Raw genomic sequence first — 27,481 nt, 5'->3', positions numbered from 1 at the left:
CGCTTAAGCCCACACATACATAGGACAGCTTGTGACTTGGCCTGGGAGCCCTCCCTGCGTCCCCCGGCGCGCACAGTAAGTCACAGAAGCCAGAGCAGCAGGTGAGCAGCTGTGTTGGGATCCAGTGTCAGCTGCGGGGGAAACGGTGCCGGTTCCGTGGCTCACACGGGGCACCCCCAGGCCCGCAGGCAGCCGGCTCTGCAGGCCAGCAGGCCCAGCCCCGTGCTGAGGGCTGCCAGCACAGCCACGGCACCAGCCAGCAGAGGCACCGCGGTGGCTGCGGGGAGAACGTGGGGTGGGGGTGAGTGTCCAGACCTGAGCCGCCCCCCTCCCACCCCAGCACCGAGGGCCGTCACCTGCGGGGGCGGCGGGCTCGTAGAAGCCACGGCAGGGGACCCCGTGAGCCGGAGGCCGGGCGGGGGCCGTCAGCTGGCGGAAGCGGCCTAAGGGGCAGGCCGCCGGGCACCCGGGGAGGCTGAGGGTCAAGGGTAAGCCAGCAGAGTCGTTGCGGTAGAAGAGGGAGACGGTGACATTCCTGGAGGGAGAGAGGAGGTGGTGGTACCCAGGCCCCTCCCTGCCTTCCCTACTGCTGACCTGATATCTGGAGGAGAGCAGCTGGGTGGAGAACTGGGCTCCTGACTCCTTCCCGATACCGTCCCCAGCAAATTCCCCTCGGAGCCTGTGCCTGGGCCATGCCCTCTACCTGGCACCGCATCGCTCCTCCTGAGAGTTCTGGCCTGCCCATTCCCGGGTACCACCCCCTCCTCACCCTGCGTCGTCATCCGGGTCCCCAAGGCGCCTCCGGAACTCAAAGCCGAGGCAGGCGGCATAAGGCGGTGTGTGCCCATCATAGAGGCCCAGGGCCGCCTGGAGAGCCAGGAGAGTGCTGTCGTGCTGCAGGCGGATCCAGGGCTGACTCGGGGCTCCTCCAGATGTCTCCTCTCTCCTGAGCTTGTGCATCCAGCTACCTCCCAGATGTCCCTCAGACCCCTTAGAACCAGTCCCCCCAAACCTGCTCACCCTGGAGGCAGCCCCACCAGTTACAGGTGGTCACGTAATAAAGATTGGTTAACTAGACACGAAGTATGATGACAGCTCAGTTAAAAAGCCAGTCCTTGAAGAAAAACTGAATTCTTTCCCATAACACCATCACCTCCCTCCTTCCAGATTCCATGCCTCTAGTGATATGGTCCAAGAATATGGTTTGGAGATAAGAGTTACTCAAGGCATCAGGCTGAGGTTCCATCCCTGTGCCCCTCCCATCCCTGTGCCCCTCCCATCCCTGTGCCCACGTGGCACTGCCTCCCTTCCCAAAGACTCACAGCCGAATACATGACCATCTTGAGGGGCAGCCCTAACTGCTGCACCCGAGAGAAATTGACAAGAATGGCATCCAGCAGGATTCCTGACAGGGCGAGACAGAGTGCTAAGAACTTCCCAGAGGAAGGCGCCTCAGCCTCCCAGCCTCCCAGCCTCCCAGCTCCACACCTCACCCCCAGACAGCTGGGCCTTCTCTGCTGCCCCGGGTGGGCCCACGTGTGCCCCAATATCCAAAGCCGAGATCTGAGCTAGTGTCTGCAGGACATCCGGGGAGGCCCAGGATGGGAGGGGGAGACCGTGGGCTTGCTGGGGAGAGAGAGGGAGGGGACAAAGTGACCGCAACGTCCTTAGCTCTTCGTGCCCCCCTTAGGCCCTCCTGTGTTGCCCCCATCAGCTGCAATCCTCTCTCCCGACCCTCATGGGCTAGGTCTGGTGGGGTGGGCGATAGCGATTATTAATTAAGCATAGGAATGACCATCATTCCAGAAGACCTTCTCCAAAATCCTTGGGTCCAGAGCTGTTCTAGAATCAGACGTTTGGAATTTTAGAAAGGTACAGTGGTGAGGATACCTTATACCTCATAACACATCCAGTGGGGTCTGGGGCAGCCCCCTTAGACATACATTCCCGTAAAGTGGGGGTAAGAAAAGACTACCAGCGTCATGCAGCTTCAGGTCAGCTCCTGCCGCCGAAGCCGTAGTTACCGGCGCTTTTCCGCTTATGGAACTGGGGGATTGGAGTTGCAAGCGCACAGACTGAAAGGCCTCGCTGTGTGCCAGGCGCTGTTCTAAGGCATCACGTGAATTAACCCGTTTTGATCTAAACAGCAACCCAGGGGGTGTTGATACGTGTGTCGCCATCCCCATTGTGTAGATGGGGAAACTGAGGCACTAAAGGTTAAGTGACTTGCCTGCGGGAACACAGGTAGTGAGCGGCAAAGCTGGGATTTGAACCCAGGTGCCATAAACGACTTGGCTGGGTGGGTGAGGCAGGGACCCACCTGGCAAATAAGAGTGTCCAGAACTTTCCACGCCCTCCGGAGCGGCTCCCCGACCAGCGACAGCCCCGTGAAGTTCTCCAGGTGAGTCAAGAAGTCCTGGAGGCACCGGACTGGGCTGGGTGAGCCTGACAGACCTCCGAGCCCGGAGGGTCCCACGAGGTCCTGCCGGCCCCGCCCCGCTCCACTGGCCCCGCCCTGCACTGCAGGTCCCGCCCTATCCCGCCAGCCCCACCCCGCCCCGCCGGCCCCGCCCCATCCTGCCACACCACACAGGCCCTGCTCACCGTCCAACCCTCTAGGGCCGTCTGGTACTCGGCGGCCTCCGTGGCCTCCCTCAGCAGCTCCTGGTATCGAGGACAGCTTCGTGTAGGGAACCTCAGCAGCTGGAGAAAACGGAGGCTCAGCGGGGACAGCAGCGTGACTGGGGCCCGACTGCAGGCGGGGGGAGTCGGGCTGTGGGGCCCTGTCTCCGGTCCAGCGTCTCTCCCAGATCCGGCTGCACAGTGTCGGGTAGGCGGCTCACCCCATCAGGACAGCTCAGCCCCAGGGAAGGTCTGGGTGTTCTGGCTCCCGGGAACCACCCATCCAGGCCCCGAGCCTCCTCTCTCAGCTGCTGGCCCTCTCTGTCTCTGGGGTCCCTGTCTCCCTCCATCCCTCCCACCTCCAGGCCCTGTCCAGCCTCCTGACCTTGTCCTCAGTGACGGGCACCGTGTGCACAGGGATCGGCCTCCAGGTGGCCTCGGAGCGCCCTGGGGCGGCCTCAGGGAAAAGCCCCGCTAGGTTGGCCTGAGCGCTCTCCAGGGTCCGGTCAAAGTCTGTGCTGCGAATGTACACCTGGGTGCGGTGGGGAGAGGCCAGGCCAGGGTACCATGGTCAGGGTCAGAGGTCAGCTATAGCAGCAAACCAAAAGCTTCAGATTAAGTTCAGAGTCGAAGTTCAGGTGTTGGGGGTCAAAACTCAGGGCGGGTTCAGGGGCTGGCCTTCAATTTTGGAAGCTGGGATCAAGGGCCAGAGGTCAATGTCAGGAGCAGTTGGGTTGGGGGTCAGAAATTGGGTGGACATTGAGGATTAAGGGGGTCATTTGAGTCAATGAAAGTCAGAAAGGAATATCAGGGGCTTCCCTGGTGGCGCAGTGGTTAAGAATCCGCCTGCCAATGCAGGGGACACGGGTTTGAGCCCTGGTCCGGGAAGATCCCACATGCTGTGGAGCAACTAGCCCCGTGCGCCACAACTACTGAGCCTACAAGCCACAACTACTGAGCCTGCGAGGCACAACTACTGAAGTCCGCGCCTAGAGCCCGTGCTCCACAACAAGAGAAGCCACCGCAGTGAGAAGCCCGTGCTCGCCGCAACTAGAGAAAGCCCGTGCGCAGCAACAAAGACCCAACATAGCCAAAAGTAAATAAATAAATTTTTAAAAAGTAAAGGAATATAAGAATCGCTGGAGGCTGGAAGTTAGAAGTCAAGATGAGGAGGGCAGATTGGAGGTCATGGGGTCAGAGTTCAGTACATGTGTATCAGGGATCAGAGGTCAGGGGTCAGGAGGAATGATCCTAACTGGGAATCTGTCAGGAGACAGAGGAAGGTATAGGAAAGTCAGATTTGAGGAAGGGTAGAGGTCAAAGTTTGGAGTCAGAAGGGCAAGTAGAATCAATGAGGGTCAAAGACAGAATCAATCAAGTTTCGGAGTCAGAGGTCAGAGGGTCTGGTTGGAGTCAGGGGGAGTCAGAACACAGAGGTGGAGGACAGAAAATAAAGCCAGAGATGATGGAGGTCAGAGGTCAAGATGTGACTCAGGTTGAGATAGAGTCAGAGGTCAACTTGGTTTAGTTGATGGTTCAGGGGTCAGAGATCAGACATAAGGTGCAGGTCAGGTTGATGGGGGTCAAAGGCCAGAGGTGGAGGCCAAGGGAAACACTAGAGTCAGTGGAAGTCAGAGGTGGAAGGTCAGGAGGTAAGATGGAGGTCAGTAAGGCAGTACCTCCTCCCGCCGGTACTCGGGGCTCAGAAAATCCTCGTAGCGACTTCTCAGGAAGCGGCCCAGCTCCAGCTGCTGGCGGACCCCTTCCTGGGGACAGAGCAGGCTCAGCGGACCCCTCTCCACACTGCCCCACCCCTTGCTCCCATCCCCAGCTTCTCACCCCAGTCAGCTGGCCCAGGCCACGTGGCCACAGGGTAGATACAGCCTCCTTGTGCGGGTCAGTGGGATAGGAGGCCAGCGGGGCCCGGTCGCCATGGCGGAACACCTGGGGAGGGGACCAGGTCAGGGCTGGCCTGGGGGACATGAGGGGCCGGGCAGCGGGGGTGGGGCACCTCACCACAGCCACAAAGACCAGGGGTCCCTCTGTCAGGGCCTGGGGTAGCAGCAGCAGCAGCAGGAGAAGTCCAGCAGTGTGGCCCCGAAACCCTGGCCCGGCCATTTCCACACAGCCAGACGCTGAGCTCAGCCCACTGTCTGTGCCGCAGCCCCACCTGCTCATTACCCCCGCCTCAGCAACGCCCCCCCCGAAGAGCAGGTCCCAGCACGCCTCCCCGCAGAGCCCGATCCCCCAGGGCCTTTGTCAGCCTTGGATTCACCGTGGACTGACCCATTTAATCTTCACCACAACCCCAGGAAGTGTTGATCTGATTATCATCATCTCCACGGTGCAGACGGGGAAACTGAGGCACAGCAAGGGTAAGTAATCTGCCTGAGGGAACACAGCTAGTAAGTGACAAAGTTGGGATTTGAACCTAGGAGCCCTTAAAGTGGGCACAGATGGAGGGAGAACCCTGCCCCGCCCCACATTCTAGACTCTGCCCTCCCCTCCTTCCCCACTCCACCAGCCACGTCTGTTCTTTTTCTCACCCCTTAAATGTTGGGGCTCTTTGAGGCTCTCTTGGACTTCTTGGTGACTTCTTCCAGTGCCACCCACAGCTGGCCAAAGCCAGCATGGCCCAGAGGTTGAACACCCACACCCTGGAGTTTGGACAGGCTGGGTTCAAACCCCAGCTTTGCCATATATAAGCTGTGTGACTTTGGGCAAGTTACTGCATCTCTCTGTTTCCTCATTCATACAATGGGGACAAGCATAGTCTGTTCCTTGGAGAGTTGCTTTCAGGATTAATGAGTTCAAATATATTCAGCACTTAGAACAGCATTTCTCAGGGTAAGTACTAAATAGTGTTGGTTATGTACTGCTGTGTAACAAATCACTCTAAAACTTAATGGGGGCTTCCCTGGTGGCGCAGTGGTTGAGAGTCCGCCTGCCGATGCAGGGGACGTGGGTTCGTGTCCCGGTCTGGGAAGATCCCACATGCCGCGGAGCAGCTGGGCCCGTGAGCCATGGCCGCTGAGCCTGCGCGTCTGTAGCCTGTGCTCCGCAACGGGAGAGGCCACAACAGTGAGAGGCCCGCGTACCGCAAAAAAAAAAAAAAAAAAACTTAACGGGGTAGGACAGTAGCCATTTATTATCTCTCACCGCTTTTGTGGGCCAGGAATTTGGGAGTGGCTTAGCTGGGTGATTCTGGCTCAGGGTCTCTCATGAGATTGTAGTCAAATATCCACCAGGGCTGCAGTCACGTGAAGACTCGACTGGCACTGGAAGAGCCACTTCCAAGCTTACTGATGTGGCTGTTGGCAGGAGGCCTCAGCCCCCTCACCACACGGGCCTCCCATAGGGCTGCTTGAGCATCTTCACAGCATGGCCACCAGCTTCCCCCAGAGTGACTAACCCAAGGCATAGCAGTGTCTTTTATAGCCCAGCCTCAGAAGTCACCCTCTGCCATTTCCACCATATTCCACTATTTACACAGGTTGACCCTATTCCATGAGGGAGGAGACTACATGGGATATGAACTCCAGGAGGTGAGACTCACTGGGGGCTATGCTGGAGGCTGGCCCCATGGCAATGTTCTTTATTTTATTTTATTTTTGGCTGCGTGGCACGTGGGATCTTAGTTCCCTGACCAGGGATCAAACCCACACCCCCTGCATTAGAAGCATAGAGTCTTAACCACTGGACCACCAAGGAAGTCCCCATGGTAATGTACTTTCAATAAAGATGTCTTGTCAGCCCACTTCCTGAGTCCCCCACCCCGAAATTCATATGTTTTAACCCGAACCTCCAAGGTGATGGTATGAGGAGGTGGGGCCTTTGGGGTGATTAGGTCATGAGGGTGGAGCCCTCATGAATGGGATTAGTGCCCTTTTAAAAGAGACCCCAGAGAGCTCCCTGGTCTCTTCCACCACATGAGGACACATCGAGTAATTGGCCATCTATGAACAAGAAAGCAGGCTCTTACCAGACACCAAATCTGCCAGCACCTTGATCTTGGACTTCCAGCCTCCAGAGCTGTGAGAAATATAGTTGTGTTATTTGTTAGCCACCCCGTCTATGGTGTTCTATTACAGTAGCTCAAACAGACCAAGACAAGTCCCGTCTCAAGATCCTTAATGTAATCACCTCTGCAAAGTCCCTTAAGCCAGGTGAGGGAAATACTCACAGGTTTTGGGGGTTGGGGTGTGGCCAGTTTGGGTCTATTACTCAGCCCGCCACACACGTAAATACAGGGGTGGCCCACCCCACTCCTCTGATCCACTTTCCACCATTCTCTGTCCAGCTCTGTGCCCTTGAGGAAGCCTCTGTCTTCATCTCCATCCTGGCCCCCGTGCCCTCTGGATCCCCATTGGGGCCAGCCAGGGAGGGGAGCAGGAACTCCTAGGATGAGAGGTACTGGCTGCAGTATAGCTTCCTTCGGGGAACCCCCTGTCCCTTGAGGTTCTGATGACATGGGTCTCACCCCTTGATGCCTAGAGGTGTGTATTGGTTTGCTAGAGCTGCTGTAACAAACTGGCTGGTTTAGACGTCAGAAATGTATCGTCTCCCAGTTCTGGAGGCCAGAAGTCCAAAATCAAGGTTCCAGCAGGGTCGGTCCCTTCTGAGAGCTGTGAAGAAGGATCTGCTCCCTGCTTCTCCCCAGTTTCCGGTGTTGTTGACAATCCCTGGCTTATAGAAGCGTCACTCCAGACTCTCATCATGTGGCCTGTGTGTGTGTCTGTCTCTGAGTCTCTCCTCTTCTTATAAGGACACCAGTTATGACCTGATCTTAACTTGATTTACATCTGCAAAAACCCTATTTCCAAATGAAGTCACATTCACAGGTACCGGGGGTGAGGACTTGATCTTTGGTGGGACTCAATCCAGACCCAGCTGGGTGGCAGCAGCTCCCCAAGTTTCCTAAGCCCAGTGCTGCGCTGTCCTGCCAACTCTGAACATGGGCCCTGTATTAAACTCCTTCCAATTAAACCTTTTTGAGCTGCGCCTGCCGCTTTCTGCTGCAACACTGAGACAGCGCATACTTCCAGATTTTTCAACACACACGTTCTTTTTTTTTTTCCCTGCCGCACCACGTGGCACCTGGGATCTTAGTTCCTCAACGAGGGATCGAACCCGTGCACCCTGCAGTGGAAGCGCAGAGTCTTAACCACTGGACCGCCAGGGAAATCCCCACGTTTAAAAAATATACGTACTTTTTACCAAAATGAGATCATATCGCACATGCAATTTTGGAACAATCTCCTCCTTTCCATGTCAATAACACTTTCATCTCATCTAATACCCACTCTCCTTTCAGAGGTCCCCAATATCTCCCCCAATATCCTTTACAGCTGAGTTATCTAAACCAGAATCCAGTTCAGGATCACCCATCAAATCTGGTCTTATGTCTCTTATGGATTTGTTTAAATAGAGCAAGTCCATTTGCCTTATGGATTTGTTTAAATAGAGCAAGTCCATTTGCCTTGGTTTTTTTGGGGACACGGACTTGGAGAGACCATGCCAGTTGCCCTGTTCAGTGTCTTGCCTTCTGGAGTTTTCTGGCTGGTGCGCTCAGGTATCATTTCACAGCTGATTCATGTCATTTCCAGCATTTATGTTGCATAAAGTCACCGGGAACGCGGGATTAGCAAATACTGAATCATTGCTTCTAGGGAAAATGTGTGTGTGTGTGTCACGTAGATTATAATCTTAAATCCAAAAAACTACTCATCCTGGTAGATCTTTTTCTTTTTTTCTTTTTGTTTTTTACAAACTAGAAAATTTGCCCCAGGCCACCCCACTCACAGGTGCCAGAGCTGGGATCCAAACCCATCCGTCTGGCCCCAGAGCAGGAGCTCCTCCCCAGCACTGCCCCCTCCTGTCTCTGGCCTCTGGGCAGCTCTCTGTTTGAGCTGACACAAGAGAGCAGAGGATTGTCCCCTTGATCAACAAAGGAACGTGCGTGTCCTCAGACTCAAACCTGTAGCCACTCGGGGCAGAGATGGAATCGCGGATAATGAGGGCTGACTGCACTGGTGTCCTCTGTGTTTCTGGTGACCCCAAAGTTAGTTCTAAAGGTGTGGTGGACCCAAAGAGATTTAGGTCTACAAACTCCCGGGAGGGCTGGCGGAGTAAAAGCCAAGGAACGCCAGAGGGCCACGGGAGTCTCGGGCACATCACTGTCCCCGTGGCCCAGAGATGGGAAAGCTGCTGCCTCTGCCACGAGTCCTACCATTATAACTGCTGCTTCCGCCCCCAAACTGGTGACCAGGCTCTGGGAGGCTCAGTCCTCCCCCTGCTGTGTCTCTAAATCTTGCAACTGACAGATACCATTGGAGGAAACTTTGCCTGGGCCACCTCATCTGCTCTCTGGCTTCCAGTCTCTTCCTGTTCCAAGATACTTCTTTTTTTTTTCTTCTTTTTTCATTTTGTTTTTTTTTTCTCCAAGATACTTCTGGCGCCCAGGGTTGCAGGTCTGGACTCTCCCATCTCAGATGTCCCCCTTCCAAGTTCACATACTCCATGTGACATTCTGTACCCAAATGCCCCTCTCCCCCAAGCCTCTGCCACAAGGTCCCCTTACCCAGAATGCCCTTCTCTTGTCACCATGGCCACCATTCTGGTCTCCCAGATGACCCTCTGTCAGGCTCTGCTGGCCCACCTCCCTCTCTGGCTTACAGGCCCGGGAAAGGGAGAGAGAGGCCAAGCAACCCTGCGGCTGAGACCTCTGGCCATGAATTTTCAGGAAGTGAGGAGGGGTCCGGCAGGGGGAGGGAGGCCCGGGGTAGTGGTGGGGAGAGGGAAGGGAAGGGATGGGTCCTGACCTCTGACCCCTCCACCCAGAATGCGACCCTGGCCATAGCCGTATTCACCATCCTCACCTCCATCTACTTCTTCAACAAGGTGAGCGGGAAGAGGGCGGGGGTAGCAGGCTAGATCTCGGGCCTCTCTTCCTGTCCCACGTTTCCGTGTATCTCTCTGTCTCTTTTCCTCTCTTAGGCTCAGCAATGAGAAGACACAGGACCCCTAGTCCAAGAGCCCTGCCTCTGCCCTGACCGTGACTGTGGCCTCTGAGACCAAATAAATGTGACTGAATCAGCACACCCTGCTCTATCCCACCACCCCGGCAGGCACACAGCCTCGGGCCAACTCTGTCTGAGGGCCAGGCTTCTGGGTCAGAGACAGGAGGCCCGCACTCCTGGGTCTGGGGAAGGTGAAGACTAGGGGGATAGACTATCAGGTTTGAGGCTAGGTGCCCAGAGACTGAGCTGTGTTTTGAGGGGGAGTAGTCTGTCAGGAGCGTTTAGAGAGGGGGAAGGACATTCCAACTTTGAGTGCAAAAACACAGATAGGAGAAGAAGCAGGGATGACTCACCACCTGGTACCAACACAAACTGCTGTGTACTTCAGATTTATTCCTTCTCTCTGAGTCTTGGTTTTCTTCTCAGTCAGACAAAGGTGAAAATCTTGGACCAGTGGGCCCCAGAAGGCCGTGGCAAGGACAGCCTGAGATCAAAGATGCGAATGGAATTTGCAAGTTGCAAAGGTCTGTAGTGATGTCTTCATTGCTATATTGTATCAACACATCTTTCTCTTTTCTTAGCAAACTCCTATTCAGCCTTCAATACCTACTGTAAATGCCCCTTACTTATAAAAGTGTCCAGACCTCCAGATATACAGTCAGTTACCAGCTCCCTCACTAGCCGCCTCCTTCCCACTCCCTGTCTCCATCCCCAGTAGGTGGAATGCCATGGGTGACACCCCAGCCTTTGGTCAAGTTTCATCCATTTTTCTCATCAGACAAACAATTTCATTTCACCTCAAGATCTGAAAAGGCAGCTTCTGAGTAGGGTGACTGAACATCCTGGGTTTCCTGGGAAAGGCCTAGAAAATTCCAATTAGAAACGAATTTATAGTTTCACTGTAATTTTAATTTGTAATAGTGTCCTCTTTAACTCTTCTAAGCGTCCTGATTTAGAAGACAGTCTTACTTATAGGAGACCTTGGTTACAATGCTAAGAATAACCACACAGGGGCGGTGTTGTACTATGTTCCCAGCCAGAAGTTGGTCAGCCCCGCTCTAGCAGGGAAGTCGATTTCCGCAAAACAAGAATTCCGAGACCTGAGCCGGGTAAGCGGTCCTTGAGGCTTAGTCCCCTCTCCCAGGGGCCTTCCTCTCTCCCTGGACCATAGCCGCGCCCCCTATCTCTCTCCTTCAGTCTTCTCAGGGGTCATTCTACAAGCAGAGGTGACCTATCCTTCCCTTGGCTCCCCGGCACCCCTGGGACAAGAGTCCCAGCCCCTCAGCCTGGCATAGGAAGCTGTGTTTTGGGGTTTGTTTGTTTGTTTTTGGCCGCGATGTGTCTTCTTTGCTGCACGTGGGCTGTGGGCTTTCTCTAGTTGCTGGAAGCGGGGGGTTCCTCTTCATTGTGGTGCACGGGCTTCTTACTGCGGTGGCTTCTCTTGTTGCAGAGCACGGGCTCCAGGCGCGCGGGCTTCAGTAGTTGTGGCACGTGGGCTCAGTAGTTGTGGCTCCCGGGCTCTAGAGCGCAGGCTCAGTAATTGTGGCACACAGGCTTAGTTGCTCCGCAGCATGTGGGATCTTCCCGGACTGGGGCTCGAACCCATGTCCCCTGCACTGGCAGGCGGATTCTTAACAACTGTGCCACCAGAGAAGTCCTGGAAGCTGTGTTTGACCTGACGCCCTCCCGTCTTTTTCTTTTTTTAATCGCACCCACCTCTTACGCCCCCTCTGTAGTATATCTTAACGTATGTAACTCACAGATGGTTTAAAGGAAAAAAAGCCGCACCCCAGGGTCTTTGCACATGCTGTACTCCCTGCCCGGAGTGCCCTTTCCCTCCTCAATTGTGTGTCAGCTCCACCTGGAAGGCTTCCTAAAAACCTCTCCCAATCAGAGTCAGCCTCCCTGCCTCTCTTCGCCTCCCCGCCACTTCCTCCCCACCCTTCTTGGCTGTGACTGGGAGCCTAAGGCAGGGGGTGCACAGAATAAATCTGACTTCTGCTGGACCCCCAGCTTGGGTCTTGGCTATCAACGTTTGGAAAACAAACAAATATTGACAAAGAAATCGATCTTTGCGTCCCTCCTCCCCACTCCCACCTCCAGGGTTTTCAGCCCTTGAGTGCTGGGTTTCTCAACCCCCTGGGAGCTACCAAGGTTGCATTTGCAGAGCCACAGGCACTTGGAGATGGGTGGGGCTCAGCCCGCTGCCCGTGGGACTTCCTGGCAAGCTTTGGAAACTCCCAGAGCCCAGCTCTACCCTAGGCCACTTAAACCACAACACCTGGGGATGGGCCCTGGGCACTGATTTGGAGTTTAAAAGCTCCTCCGGAGATCCTGATGTGCAGACAGGGTCAAGAGGCATCTGCTATAATGCATTTTCCAAAGACCGAAGAGATAGATTTTCCCCCTTGGAGCTTAGTGCATGTCTGAGGTAGCGCCACGGATACATCAAACAACTCAGAACGTGGAGCAAAAATTAACCTTTAGTTGGGAAACATTTGGGAGTTTGAAAACCAAAGATGACCAACAACATCCTTTTCCAGGGGCGGGGGCATGGTTAGGAGGCACGTGCGTATTTCAAAAGGCAGCAAGACAAGACGAATGATAGCCAGTGTCCTGGAGACCCAGAACATCCGGTGGCTGTCCTGTGTTACTCGGTTCCACCTGCAGGGACCACGGCATCCCAGCGTGCATGAGACTTTCCTGGTTTTAGCTCCGAAAGCCCCATAGCCCAGATATTGTATTGCTAAGTCCCGGCATAACCAGGACGGTTGGCTGCAGGTTCCTAGCCCATGTCTATAATCGTGTCTTTAGATCCAGGCCCATGTCTGTCTGTATGTCTGTCTGTCTCTCCCTGTCCATCTGTCTCTCTCCCCACTCATTCTCCTCTCCTTCAGTCAGAGTCTAGTTCCTTTCCACCTCCTCCTGGGTCTTTGTCTCTGTATCTTTTCCTGTCTTGTCTCCCACTTGGTCCCTCCCGGCAGCCTGACCTGTCTCTCGCGTCCCTTCCCTGCCTTGGCCTCCGTCTGCCACCGCGTCTGTGTGATGCTGTCACGTCTGCGTCGGTGCCCGTTTCTCCCTCTCTGCATCTCTTCCTTCACTTGGCCTGCTTTCTCTTTGCATCCTTTTTCCCCATTCTCTGGGCCCCTGCGCCCCACCCCGGGTCCCTGTCCCCATCTCTAAATTTCAGTCTCTCTCAGCATCTCACATTCTCTGGAGTTTGATAAGGTGGGAGACCCCCCCCCTACACTCTCCCTAAATGTCCCCAACCCCGCCCCCCAGGAATTTCCCTCCCGGTCCCCGCGGGACACCTGGGCCTCCCTCCCCAGTGCCAGACCCCACCCGTCCCCCCTCAGACTACCCCACTTGGCGGCACCAGAGGACCCGCCCAGCACAGGAGCTGCCTGAACGCCTGGTCCTCTCACATCCCCACCAGCATCAACAGAAGCAGCAGGGGGAAGGGAAACCAGCAGAGAAACAGCACGGCCCCCGTGGCTGTGGCACCCCCAGCAGCCGGGGCCGCCCTGTGAGCCTCGCCAGCTGCAGCCTGGCCTTCAGGAGGCTGTGGAAGGCACTCAGCACCGCCAGTGCACCCCAAAGCTGAACGCCCGCTGACTCAGTGCAGGGCTGGAGGATGAAGATGGCTGGGCAGGCTCCCCGACAGGCGTCTTGTTAAAAGCGTCGGCCCGGTTCACCTGGCCCCTCAGGGTTCACAGGGCTGATGTGCCCAGGACCAGAAGAAGGAGCCCAAAACCCCCGGCCCAGAAAACTGCCCTCCAGGCTGTGCGATGGTTCTGTGCCCAGGTGGGCTGGAGCGCAGAGGTGCAGCGGTCGGCGGCCGCATGGGTCAGCGGGCCGCCACTGGCGTAGAATGTCAGGAAGACGAGGCCGGGGTCCAGGTGGTAGAAGATGCCACCCAGGGGCCAGCCGGGGAGCGTCCAGGTGAGGGGCAGGGGCAGGAGAACAGTGAAGGCGGCATCGGCCATGGCCTGGTGGCCAAACCAGTCTGCGGACAAAGGGGGAGGCAGGGGGGCCCTGCCCCTTGGATCACCAGGAGGTAGGAGATGAGGACGGCCAGGGAGTAGAGGAGGAAGAGGGTCGTCCCCGGTGGGCACAGGGCTCCAGCGGGTGACGGCTGCCAAGTCTCCAGAGGGTCCTCCAAGGGCTTGATGATGCTTTTGGGAACCACAGGCCTCCACGTTAGCAAGTCCCACACCCCGCCCCCCACCAACTTCCCCGTGTCCTCCATCTCAGGGACGGCCCCCCCATCCACCCAGACCCGGGGCGCTGTCCTCTCTCCCTTGCTTCCCCTCACCTCTCACAGTCTCGCTCTGATCCTCTCTGCCCCGTCCCCGTCGCCCTGGCCCCGTGCAGGCCTTCATCTCACCTGGCTGGACCCTCAGCCCAGCCTCCTCCCAGCCCTCCCTGCCTCCAGTTATCCCATCCAGTGCAGAGCAGACCTACCCCTCCCCTGCTCACAGGCCTCCCATGGCTCCCCAGTACCCCTGGCCAAAGTCCCGGCCCCTCAGCCTAGAGTGGAGACCCTGGGAGGTCTGAGCCCCCCTCCTCTGCACCCCTTTTCCTGTCCTTAATGCATCATCGCATCAAACCACTCCCAGAACTAGAGGCTTGCTCCAGCCTTGTGCACTTCACCCCTGGTATTCTCCAACCTCTCAGGAAGCCCGTATCTTTCAAGGACTGCAGGATCCTGGCTGTGCCAAGCCCCACGAAGTGACTACTCTTATTTTTTTTAATTATTATTATTATTTATTATTATTATTTTTTGGCCGTGCTTTGCGGCATGCAGGATCTTAGTTCCCTGACCAGGGATCGAACCCATGCCCCCTGCATCGGGAGCGTGGAGTCTTAACCACTGGACCGCCAGGGAAGTCCCGAGGTGGCTACTCTCACAGCTCCACTTTTCAGATGGGGAAACTGAGGCTCAGAGGAGGAGACTCACTTGCTCAAAATCAAAGCAGACAAAAGAGAGACCAAGCCTGGATTTGCACCTGTATCTGTGACCTCAGAGGCCGGGATGTTAACTCGGGGGTCCTGATCTGTTTGCGGGCCTCAGTTTCCCCACTCCGTTTCCTCGTTATCCTGAGCCCACCAGCAGGTGGGAGGCAGGCGTCTTCCAGGGCGTCTGAGCAGGAGCGGGAGGCCTGGTCTCCCCTGGAGGACCCAGGATGGGGAGGCTCACAAGTGGCTAGAAATCAGAGAGCTGGAAATCAGAGGGACCACCACACAGGGTCTGAGCATGGGCCTCAGTTTCCCCATCTGTGAACCGAAGGATCAGCTTGTTTGCTTGGGCGCTGTCTTCCCGTTGCCCCCAGGATGAGGTCTGAGCTCCTCAGCCTGACATTTGCAGCCCTAGCTTTTGGGGCTCCACCCACATCACCAGTTGCCTAGCTCATCACTTCCCTTCCTTCTGCTCTGGAGCTCCTAGAACAAGCCACATGGTTTCATGCACACATGCACACACCCAGCCTTTGTCCTTGCCATTTCCTCTTTCTGGACTTGACCCTATTGTTCCAGCCAACAAACTCCTACTCAAGCTTCAGAACCCGACTGAGTGCCACCCTCCCCAGAAACCCTTCTCTGACTATGACAGACTAAGTCAGGTATCACCTTCATTGCATGTAGGGTCTCTGAGAGGTTCATGCTAAGCTAAGGGCAGGAATGAAATGTCAACTACGTATGGGGCAACGTGCTATGACCTTCACATGCATCATTTAAATTTATTCTTCCAAGAACCCTGTGAGGACAATACTATTGCTGTCCTCATTTTATCAAGGGGGAAAGCTGAGGCAAACTTAAATAAATGAGCCATTCAGTAAATGAAACAACTCAGAAAAGAATCCAGGTTGACCGACTCCAGAATCTGAAGTCTTAACCATTGTATTATTTTGCCTAAACAAAATTTTTTTTTTGATGTGGACCATTTTTATTGAATTTGTTACAATATTGCTTCTGCTTTATGTTTTGGTTTTTTGGCCCTGAGGCATGTGGGATCTTAGCTCCCCGACCAGGGATTGAACCTGCACCCCCTGCATTGGAAGGTGAAATCTTAACCACTGGACTGCCAAGGAAGTCCCAACAAAGACGTATTGAATGAATAAATGCATGAATCATCCTTGAACAACCAACCCACACAATGCCTCAGGACATGTTTGTAAAATGAATGAATGTATTCCCATCTTTACCTGGCAAACTTTACTCATACATTAATTCCCAATGCAAATGCCCCCTCCTCCAGGAAGCCCTCCCTGACTTTTCCAGGCCTAGTCCTTCTACAGTCCCTCTTCCTCCCTCGGATCCCCTCCAGACTGGAACTGTCTGTGCCCTGTTTATCTCCTATACCAGCCTGGGAGCCCCTGGAGGGCTGATTCATATCTGTGTCCCCAACATCTCCCAGCTCAGGACCAGGTCACATGAGACCTCAGGACGTATTTGCATGCACAGCTCATGGTCTGGTGACAGATCAGGAGGAAGAAGAGGCTAAAACCCAACGATGAGGAAGACATGCAAAACCTCAGGGTGGTCCTCCAGAAAAGACATGGCTGGAGCTTCAGGACCTAGAGCAGACTGAGTGAGCACTATACCAGGAGTCCAGAGACAACCCACCTCCTCGTATGACCAGATCCCTCATGTCTGAGCTCCAGTTTTCTCAGCTGGAGAACAAGGGTCCATGGACAAATTGGGTAGTGAATAATGAGCACATCGCAGACTGCCATATTGGATCCTCCCAAGGGCTCCCCATCACCCTCCCCACCCCCCATTCCTCCCACCTCTAGGCCTTTGCACCCGCTGTGCCCCTTGCCTGGAGCGCCCTTCCCCACACCTCTTCCTCACATCACTCAGGTCTCTGCTAACGGTTGCCTCTTTCAAGTGTCTAAACCCCTCAACACTCCCTCTCCCCTTAATCCTCCTGCTTTCCTCTCCATAGCACTGATGGTCATGCATTGGTTTTTAAAATTGTAATGGTTTAATTGTCTGTCTGCACCCCTCCCCGCACCCCACCCCAATGCTGTAACAAAGGAATTCCATAAGAGTAGGGATTTTCATCCTAAAACAGTGCCTGGCACATAGTAGGTGCTCAATAAATATTGTTGAATAAAAGAATGAATAAATGTGAGTAGGGAACCCCATGCTCACTGTAGTAGGCAGATGAATGGCCCCAAAGATGTCCACGTCCTCATTCCGGAACCCGTGGGTATGTTACCTTACATGGCAAAGGGGAATGAATGTCTCAGATGGAGTTAAGGCTTCTAGTCAGATGACTCTAAAATAGGGAGGGGAGCCTGGATTCTCCAGATGGGCCCAGTATAGTCACAATATAGGGATTCTGATACGTGGAAAAGGGAGGCAGAGAGAGATTTGAAGATGCTACCTGCAGGGCAATTCCCTGGCAGTCCAGTGGTTAGGACTCCTTGCTTTCACTGCCATGGCCCGGGTTCAATCTCTGGTCAGGGAATTAAGATCCTGCAAGCCGCGTGGCATGGCCGGAACGTAATAATAAATATATAAATGAAGATGCTACCTTTGGGATTTGAAGATGGAGGCAAAAGCCATGAGCCGTGAAGCGGGGACAGCCTCTAGGAGCTGGGAAAGAAAAGGAAAAGGATTCTCCTCTAGAGCCTAGTGACACCCATCTAGGACCTCTGACCTCCAGAATCATGAGCTAGATGTGTGTTGTTTGAAGACACTAAGTTTGTGGGAATTTGTTACGCCAACCATAGGAAAATAATACACCCATTTTATAGACCAGCCATTTGGAGGCTCTCTGAGGCCAGGCACCCAATTGCTGAGTTTGCCCCCTCAGTAAGAGGCGGTAGGAAGTTGGGGACAGGTCTCAGAGAGAGGAGCATCTGGACCCAGAATGGCCAAAGGAGAGGCATGGAGGGAGGAGTCAGGCTGTGGTGGGAGGGATGGGGCTGGCTGTGGGGAAAGAGGGGATGCGAGTGCTCCGCTCTGCCAGGCTTATCTTGTGGCTCCTGTGGGCTTCAAAGTACCCACGACTGGGAGGCGGAAGGAGTAGCAGGGGATCCCACATTAGAGCCCACCACCAGCCTCTCCCTCCCTCCACTCCCTCCAGCCCTGTCTGTCCCACTCTCTTCTCCATACCCACCGCCTGGTCCCTACTCAGGCCTCCTCCTCTTTCCCTGGACCCCTCCCCCCTCCCAGCCTTCTTCTGGTCTCTGTCCACCCCCACGGGAGCCCCAGAGGATTCTTTCTACACCCAGGGTTAACCCTATCCCTCCCCTGCTCACACACCTCCCATGGCTCCCCAGTGCCCCCGGACTAAGACCCAGCCCCTCAGCCTGGCGTTCCACGGTCACCCATCAGAGCCCTCTCTCTATTTCACCTCCCACGGCTTCACCCTAAAGCTCTGGGCGCCACACACCTGGTCCCTGCTCTGTCGCAGCCATGACCACCTTGGTTCTCACTGTCTGTGTCCGTCTCTGCCACCAGTCTGCAGCGTCTTTGAGATCAGGGTTCTGGTCTTACTCCTCCGGGGTCCCCGGCATCACCCACCACAGGGGAGGCACGTGGTGGGGGGTCCCCACTTTCGAGTGAATTATTTAACACTCTAGAAACCCAGGTCTTGGTCAGCGTGAGTCTGAGGGGTGTAGGGCAGCACATCATTCATTACAGTCCATGTCCCAGGCATGGAGGACCCAGAAACAATGACACAGACAAGGGTGTAAGGCTGTCACGTTGCCTTCCCTTCATTTTATTCCACACAAACAAGGATGGGGACCGGGAGATCCAAGCACAGCTCACCGTGACATCCAAGGTGCTGAGTTTGAATCCGGATCCTGACACCTTGACCCCGGCTGGGACTCCGGGTAAGTAAGTCTCTACCCCAGTAAGGCTGCGTGAGAATTTGAAAGCGTGCGGGTGCTCAGTCAACCGGAGTAGAACCTATGACTTTGCAGTCGCAGGGGGAGGGTTTCAGGTGTCAGGGGGTGAGGCGTCTCATGACAGCTATTTTCCGACATTTGATGACAGTCTGTCTGTCCCCCGCGGCTGGGAGCATCTCAAACCAGGCCAGGTTCGGGGCGCCGCCTTTCCTCTCTCCTTGCTGAGACAAACAGAGGTAGTGATTAAGAGCGCGTAATTGCCTCCCTCCTGCCTGGGAGGTAAATACCTTTCTGTAGGGTCCTACCGTTCAGGACTGTCTTTCCTAGGCTGTGAGCTGCGTGAGGGCAGAGGCTGTGTTCTTGTCAGGAACGCTTGAATCCCTACTATGTGCTCCGTCAGTACTATGTAGGGACAGAGTACGACGTGGAGGTGGAGGCTGTGGACCCTGAAGGCTAGAGAACGTCAGCCCCTCCCCCCGTAATGTTGGCCCCGTCCTCTGGAATGTCGGCCCCGCCCAAGGAATTTCTGTGCCTCCAAGGTGGTGGGTCTTTGTCTCCTTCACCTTTTATCTTTAGCGACTAGAACCACGCCCTTCACCTGACAGGCACTCAATAAACGATGGATTAGTGCAGTCAGACCGCTCAAGTCTTGACTACCACTCACTCGCTGTGTGACCTTTGGTAAGTGACTTTACCTCTCTGAGCTTCAAGTTTCCTCATCAGTGGGCATAATCGTACTACCGCCCTCACAGGGTCGAGATGTGGAGTTCACACGTTTATAAAGCTCTGGACAGGACCTGGTGCCCAGGACACGATCAATACTTGTGAGCTGTCCTTATGGGATGAATGAAGGGGTGAATCGCCTTCTTAGATTCTCATAGAAGTCTTATTAGAGAAGGATTTTCAGTCCCTAGTTGGTAGAGTAAGAATCCGAGGTTTAGGGCATCGTCCACCTCCCGCCCCCCATCCCCTTCACAGAGGCTGATCGAGGAAATGCTGATTCCCGCGCTGGGCCACGCGGAGAGGCTGCTGTCTCTCTGGGTCTCAAAACCCACCTCACCAACCATGCGAGACTCTCCCCAATCAAAGACTAGGATCTCCCCAGGAGAATCCTGAAGCGGCTGTGAAAACCACAGAGTCTCCTTAAAAGACTGCTTAACCAAATTCATTAGAAAATCAATGCAAATTAAAAACCTCACCGGGATCCCACTAGTCACCTCTGAGAAGGCGGAGATCAAAGAGTCTGACATCGCGGTTGCGTTGCGTTGGCGAAGCTCTGGGAAACCGCCTTTCGGAGCTCCCTGTGGAGGAGTCTAGCAACATCTAACACACCCTCTGACCCTGCCAGTCCCCGAGGAAAGATCTATTCTAACAGATGACAAGACTGATAATAGCAAATACGTCACACCTCCGAGGTGCCAGGTATGAACTAAACACTTTATCCACATCAATACACGTAATCATCCCAGTGACTCTTTGAGGGAGGTGCTGTTATATCTCATTTCACTTAGGTGGAAACTGAGGCATAGAGAGTGAAAGCAACTTGACAGGTGTCACCCAGCTATAAGCAGCTGTCATGCCATTCTGCCTTCTTGGAGTGTTCACCAAAGTACACAGGTACAAATGTAAAAGGATACTATTGTTGGAGAGGCAGAGAGAACAGCTTTTTATACTATCCACTTTTTTTGTTGTTGTTAAATTCCTCATTAAAATCTGTCCATGCGGACTTCCCTGGTGGTGCAGTGGTTTAGAATCTGCCTGCCAATGCAGGGGACGGGGGTTCGATCCCTGGTCCGGGAAGATCCCACATGCCGTGGAGTAACTAAGCCTGTGCGCCACAACTACTGAGCCTGCATGCCACAACTATGGAAGCCCATGTGCCTAGAGCCTGTGCTCCACAACAAGAGAAGCCATTGCATGAGAAGCCTGTGCATCGCAAGGCAAAGGGTACCTCCCGCTTGCCGCAGCTAAAGAAAATCTATGCTCAGCAACGAATACCCAATGCAGCCAAAAATAAATAAATTTTTAAAAAGTAAAAGTACTTTCCTTTAAAAAAAAATCTATCCATGCTTTCTTTCAAATTTTAGTGCACTTACATTATTGTTCTTTTTCTAGACTCTTGAATTGTTTTGCTCATCTCCTTTCATGTGAGCATTTTTCCGAATTAGCATCTGAAGCTACAGCTCTTCCTCAGAGTATAGCTTTGGCCCCACCTCACAAGTTTTGTTGTGTAGTGTGCTCATTTCTAAATGAATGGCACTCCAGTTTTATTCTTCCATTTAACCCAAGAGTTACTTAGAGAGTGTTTTGAAATGTGCAAAACAAACTGAGTGTCTGTGGTTATTCTTCGTTATTAATTTCTAATTTTGAATTGGCCTGCATTATTTCTGCTTTTGGCAATCAACCTGTGCTGTGTTTCTGACCCATAGTCTATTCTTGGGAAGTGGGGAGAATATCATTGCAGGACTCTGATTTTTTTTTTAATGCTATAAAGTTCATTATTGGCACAACTAGGAAATTTTGAATTTGGATTGTTTATTAGATAATATCAATGTTAAAGTTCTTGAGGGTGGTAATGATATTATGGTTGTGGCACAGAAATGGCCTTGTTCTCAGGAGACACAGATTAAAGAATTTACAGATGAAGTAGCATGAGGTCTTCACCTATTTTCAAAAGGTTCAAAAATTTCTAGAGGTGCTTCTGACCACTGGGTCCATCAAGGGACAGCGACTGTGCTGAGGGCTCCTTCCTTCAGCCTCCCAGAACTCACATCTCCCTATGGGTCTGTTCATCATGGTGGATGTACCATGGTATGTATGTGTGTGTATGGAGAGAATAGATAGATAGATAGGTGTATATTTAAACAGAAAAAGAGAGAGGTACACAGATAAGTAGAGAAAGAGAGAGAGAGAGCGAGAGCAAGAGAATATATGGGAATGGGAAAATATTAACATTTGATAAATTTAGTTGAAAGGTGTATTTTATTATTCTGGTAACTGTAGGTTTGAGATGTTTCCAATGAAAAATTTTAGAGGAAAAAGGCAAGGCAAGGCAAAAAAAAAAAAAAGATTTACAAGAAAAGTTAGGATAGAGGTTATCTCTGAAGGAGATGGAGGAGTCATTGGGAGGGGGAGGGAGAGGAGTGCTAGGGTGGCTGACAGTGCTCTATTCCATGACCTGCAAACTTGCATGGATATTCGCTTCATGATAAATCAATTCCTCCACTTCTGTTTTTGTATTGTTCAAAATGTGGGTTATATGGGATAACTTTAAGTTTCAAAAATAGCACTGAAGCATATTCAAAGAAATCTAAATGCTCATCAGTAGAGGGTTGATGAAATAACTTTGGGCACTGTACATCCAGACCAGGAAGTACTTGACCACCAGCACTGAAAAATAATGTCAGACCTCATGTATTTATATGCAACCATCTCCAAGACATAATTTTAATAAAACACATGCACACACACAATGTTAGATAATGTATACACATGTTCTGTTTGAAAATGCTTATGCATGCATACCTAGGATATCTGGAAGGATACACAAGAAATTGACAACAGTCTCTAGTGAAAAAAAGTTGGAACGGAGGAGCTGGAAGGAAGGGCAGAATCATTTTCTTTTTTACTCTGTGCCCACATTATCTTAAAGTTTTATTTTTTGATAAACTAATTTCCTAACTCAGTCATTGTATCATTTTGTCCTCTCCTTATCCATGAAAGATGAAGGCATTTGGTCTTATTTTACAGAGTCGGGAGAACTGAGGCTCCAGGTGGGAAGTTCTCAGGGCTAATCAGAGTAGGACCAGAGCGCCTTCTTCTGATTATGTACAAGTTGGATGAGAGCTTTTGATTAGGATGAAACAAATGTTTGCCTCTACCCAGAACCAAGGGAATGTTCCACTGTGACCAAGGACCACCAGGATTTCTGTTCCCAGAAAGGAGTATTTATGATATGCATCAGTAGGTCTGCTGTTGGTTTCAAGTAACAGAAAACCTGACTCCAAATGGCTTCAACAATAAGGATATTTATTATGTTGCTCACACAAGTTCCGGAGGTTGGCAGCATAATAGTTAAGGTATTAATTCAGCTGCCATAACAGAGACACAAAAAAACAACAGTTGCTTCAATGAGCTAGAAATTGAAATCTCTCTCTTCACAGCGTGGATGTAAGTATTCCAGCCCTAGTATGGGGACACAGTCACTTTCCACATAGTTCACCACCACAAATGCTGTGGCAGGTTGCAAAAATGGCCCCAGTTCTGCACACTTTCCTGTATCTATGCTCCTTTGCAATGTCACTTTGCAAATTTTCCCTTTGAGAGGTGGAATCTATTTCCCCACCCCTTGAAAATAGTCACGTTGTGCAAAGTGTCAAGTGTAGGTCTTATGCTTCCCCTGTTGCCCTTGGAACGCTCCCCAGCCACCATGTGAAAAAGCCCCAGTCAGCCTGCAGGACGATGGGAACTACATGGCTTGATCAATCCCATCATCCTAGCTGAAGGTTAGCTGAGGTCAACAACCTAGCTGAGGTCAACAACCCCTCCCAGAAACAGAGTCACTTAGCTGACCCATAACTGACCACAAATGCCTGAGGAAGCCCAGGCAAAACAGAAAACTGCTCAGCTGAGCCCAGCCCAAGTTGATGACCCAAAGAAATCATAAAAGGTTATTATTTTAAGCCTCTAAGTTTGGAGACGTTTGTTACACTGCAAAGCTAACTGATACATCTGCATTCTAGACAATGGAAAGGGGGAAATGAAGGAATGGAGAGCAGGCATCTTCCATTAAGGGCACTTCAAGGAAATTACACTGATTACTGTCACTCACATACTACTGGCCAGAAAGTAGTCACATGGCCATATCTAGTTGCAAGGGACACTGGGAAATGTAGTCTTTTTCCCTTGGCTAACCACGTAAATAGTTTAAAACAAGTAGGGGTCTTACTATAAAGGAAGGATAGGATGGATACTGGGGGAAAACTAGATGTTTATAATGAAAAGATTTAGATAAGAGATTGCCAGGAAGACTTCCTGAAAGAAGAGGCAGGATTTGACAGAGTCTTGGAAGTCAGCCTAGGGAAGGGGCTGCAAACTAAGCAGGAGGATTTCCAGCTTGTACGTGAAGGTTTCCATCATACCCTGGGGGCTTCACCTCGGGGACAGGCTGACTGAAAAACCCCTCCTCACCAAATGCTCTGGCCAAGGCAAAAGGCAAAGACTGGAAAAACTTTTCTTGGCAATCTCTGCCAATGAAGAGGAAAGGGTTGAGGCAGTTGTTGAAACAGCCCAGGGAGAAGGTAGACCAGAGGATGAGCAGTGTCTTAGGGTCAGGTTCGTTCTGCGGTTGCTACAATTGGACCAAGAGCTCCATGTTAAACAGGAACCAGGAAATGAAAAAGGCGCTCACCAACACCAACAGCAACTTCTTTGGCTGGCTGGCATGGACCCAGCCCTTCTGCTGGAACCTGGTGCAGGTGAGGTGGGCACAGGTACTGATGATCACCAAGGGCACCAAGAAACCCAGCAGGAAGTGAATGATGGTCACAGTCATTTTCCTCTTCAAAACCACTCACTTCCTATCCTGGGAGCTGGATTCTCCTTCCCCTTATTCTCTATGTCAATATTGAAGCAGCAGTAGACACATCCTTTCTGTTCTTCAGTGGTCTGGAAAATCACGTATGGAGAGCAAGTGACAGCAGCCAGCCAGCCAGCGTGCTTGCTGCACAGTGCAGTGGTTTCAGGACCAGACGGGGTAGAGGAAAGAGAGGCAATGGTCCAGAGAGATGAGGACCAAGAGGCAGATGCTGGTAAAGAAGCTGAGGGCCAAGAAGACCATGTAAAGCTTGCAGGCCACATTGTTGAGGAGCCACTGGCCAATTGCTACACTCTATATGGTGATAAGCAGGGACAGTAAGACAGTGAAGTCAGCAAGGGCCAGGTTGAAGAACCAGATGGTAGTAAAAGTTCGTGGCATTCGGAGAACAGTCATCCAGAGCGCCAGCCCATTCACCACTACTCCAACCACAAAGGACACAGACATGATAACTGTGGTCAGCTGGTGGAGGCACTCCATCCCCTGAGGATGGCATTTGGGAGCAGAGGTAGAATTCATCTTTCTAGAAGAGGAAGGACCACATATCAGAGCTACAAGTTACCTTTCACTGCTATTCAGAGCCCATGGCCCCCTCTGAGACCCCTTCATTCATTTTTCCATTCAATATATTTTTACTGAATGCTTATTATGTCACTCTGATACTGCTCTAGGTACTGGAACTGAGTCATGTAACAAAACAGGCCCTCATAGGACTTGCACCCTAATGGGGGATGTCAGATGGGAAACACAGTGCATATAATAAATAAATCCATGATGTACAACTTTAGAAGATTACAAGTGCTGTGGGAGAAAAGTAATACAAAATAAAAGAGAGTGACTTTCGATTATGTCAGAGTAGCTTTGTGAGACAGTCTGGCAGATTAAAAAAGTTATAAAATCTGTACGAAACTTTAAAAATCATCCACTGTTTGAAGACGTTGGAGAGTGATCAAAATCAAGCATAAACTGGAGGAGAGTCTACCCTTGATAGGGTAACTGCATGAGGTCATAGTTGTGGGTTTGCATCTTTTGGGTGTGAGCATTTTGCAACTGCTGCATCCTCATTGGTTTCAGGTGTGAGAGGAGAGAGCTATGAGCTGGTACATCAGCCAGAAAAATAGTGAGAAGGGAGGGAATTGTGGAAGGAAGGGAGCCCCAGGGAAGGGGCTCCAAAATCTGCATATGAAATCTGTCCACATCCTTGACTGACTAAATTATTTATATTCAGGGGAGATCCCAGGATGCCTGGTGAAAAAGCAACAGCTGGAAGTTGAAAGAACTAAGCAAAGATTTCAGTTGTCGCCCACCACAGAGATTAGAGTTTGGAGTTTGAGTCCAGCCAACTTAATTGCCTGCTGGGACAAGAATCACTCTTCGGAGGAACAAAACACAATGCAAAGTCTCTACGATATATCATGCATAATGCCAGTATCCAATTAAACACAACTACAGGGACCACCTGGTGGTCCAATGGTTAAAAATCCACCTTCCAATGCAGGGGATGCAGATTCGATCCCTGGTCGGGGGACTAAGATCACACATCCTGCAGGACAACTAAGCCTGCGTCCTGCAACTACTGAGCCCACGCACTCTGGAGCCTGTGCACCACAACTAGAGAGAAGCCACAATGAAGACCCAAAGCAGCCAAATAAATAAATAAATAAATATTAAAAACCACTACACGTGTGAAGTAACAGGAAAGCATGAGCCATATTCAATAAAGAAAGGAGTCAATAGAAAACAAATCTGACAGAGTTCCTTGGTGGCCTAGTGGTTAGAGTTCCAGGCTTTCACTGCCATAACCTGGGTTCAATCTCTGGTCAGGGAACTGAGATCCCACAAGCCATGCAGCATGGCAAAAAAGAAAGAAAGGAGGGAAGGAAGGAAGGAAGGAAGAAAGAAAGAAAAGAAAGAAAAAGAAGGAAAGAAAGAAAACAAATCTGAGATAACATGGATATTGCAATATGCAAAGACATTAAAGCACCTAATACAAATATTCAAAGACTTAAAGGAAAAGATATGCATAATTAATAACCAGTTGGGGAAACAGTAGGAAAGAGAAACTGGAAAAAAAAAAAAGAGTCAAATGGAAATTCTAGAACTGAAAACTATAACAATTGAAATGAAAATTTTACTGACTGGACTTCACAAAAGATTGGAAATGACAGGACTTGCCTGGTGGTCCAGTGGTTAAGACTCTGCGGTCTCAATGCAAGGGGTTCAATCCTGGTCTGGGAACTAAGATCCAGCATGCCACATGGTGTGGCCAAAAAAAGAAAAAAAAATTGGAAATGACATCAGTGAACTAGAAGATAGATTGATAGAAATTATCCAACCTGAAGAACAGAGAGAAAAAATATTAAAGAAAAGTAAATAGAACCTCAGACACCTGTAAAATAGTATCAGTCAGTCTGCCCTACAAATAAGTGGAGTTTCAGAAGGAGAACAAAAGAGAATGGGACAGAAACATATTTGCAGAAATGATGGCTGACAATTTACTAAATTTGCTGGAAGACATTAACTTACAGATCCAAGAATTTCAATAAACTCCAAGCAAAATAAATAAAAGAAAATCACTCCCAGGCACACCATAATCAAACTGTTGAAATCCAAAAACAGACAGCCTTGAAAGCAGCCAGAGAAATATGACACATTACATGCAGAAGAACAATGCTGTGACATTTGAGCAAAGATTTGAAGGAGGTGAAGGAGAAAGTCATATGAATATCTGGAGGAAGAGTATTGCAGATAGCAGTAATAGCTGTGCAAAGACCCTAAGGTAGGCCCATGCCTACTATGTCCAAGGAACAGTGAGAAGGTCAGTGAGCAATGGGGAGAGGGGTTGGAGGTGAGATGAGACAGGGCGTGGGGTCCATTCATGCAGCATCTTGTGGGCCACAGTGAGGATTCCCCCAGATTTTACTCTGAATGAGGTAAGAGCCATAAGAGACTCTTGACAAGAGGAGGGACAGGTTCTCACTTAGATTTTAACAATCACAGCAGCTTCTGGGTTGAAACTAGGCTGAAGGGGGCTGGGATGGAAGCAGGAGGCCAGTTGAGGAGGCTTCTGCAAAAATCCAGGTGAACAATGATGGTGACTGGGATCATGGTAATAGATATCAGAGGAGGTAGTAAGAAACAGATCCTGGATGCATCTTGAAGGCAGAGCTGACCAGATTTGCTAACGGGCTGGATGTGCAGAGTGAGAGGAATAGCAGAGTAAGGGGTGACCACAGATGGTTGAACAGCTGGAAGTTGGAGCTCCATCAACTGATGGGGAAGACAGTGGCGGGGAGGACAGGTTTGGGGTAAGACCAGGAGTTGAGTGTTGGACACGTTGAGTTTGAGTTTGCCTGTTAGACATCTAAATAGGCAGTTAG

General features: G+C 51.6%; 2 protein-coding genes and 1 long non-coding RNA gene across 3 annotated transcripts; 1 reads left to right on the top strand and 2 right to left on the bottom strand.

The window, feature by feature from the left end:
* Window positions 1–161: 161 nt before the first annotated feature.
* On the bottom strand, window positions 162–4,740 carry ACP4 (acid phosphatase 4). Its single transcript, XM_027080383.1, has 11 exons — window positions 4,639–4,740; window positions 4,462–4,566; window positions 4,302–4,388; window positions 3,008–3,154; window positions 2,605–2,703; window positions 2,321–2,416; window positions 1,494–1,626; window positions 1,323–1,405; window positions 770–894; window positions 357–535; window positions 162–277 (listed from the first exon to the last, which is right to left on the bottom strand). The coding sequence occupies exons 1-11, from the start codon at window positions 4,738–4,740 to the stop codon at window positions 162–164; spliced, it is 1,272 nt and encodes a 423-aa protein (XP_026936184.1).
* Window positions 4,741–9,457: 4,717 nt separating this feature from the next.
* Window positions 9,458–11,028, top strand: LOC113605682 (uncharacterized). The gene is made up of 3 exons (XR_003427301.1): window positions 9,458–9,522; window positions 9,619–10,165; window positions 10,678–11,028. It is a non-coding gene; the product is annotated as an uncharacterized LOC113605682 (long non-coding RNA).
* A 12,612-nt stretch (window positions 11,029–23,640) lies between these two features.
* Window positions 23,641–24,581, bottom strand: GPR32 (G protein-coupled receptor 32). Its single transcript, XM_027080382.1, is given in 4 exon segments — window positions 23,641–23,676; window positions 23,679–24,076; window positions 24,079–24,212; window positions 24,214–24,581. Coding segments are annotated over 4 exon segments (936 nt in total).
* Window positions 24,582–27,481: the final 2,900 nt, after the last annotated feature.

This window comes from Aethalodelphis obliquidens, unplaced genomic scaffold (assembly GCF_003676395.1).
Source record: "Aethalodelphis obliquidens isolate GAN/ISIS:26980383/991018 unplaced genomic scaffold, ASM367639v1 scaffold43, whole genome shotgun sequence".
Taxonomy (NCBI): domain Eukaryota; kingdom Metazoa; phylum Chordata; class Mammalia; order Artiodactyla; family Delphinidae; genus Aethalodelphis; species Aethalodelphis obliquidens.
The sequence above is the reverse complement of the archived record's forward strand: the minus strand, read 5'-3'. Positions and strand labels throughout refer to the sequence as shown.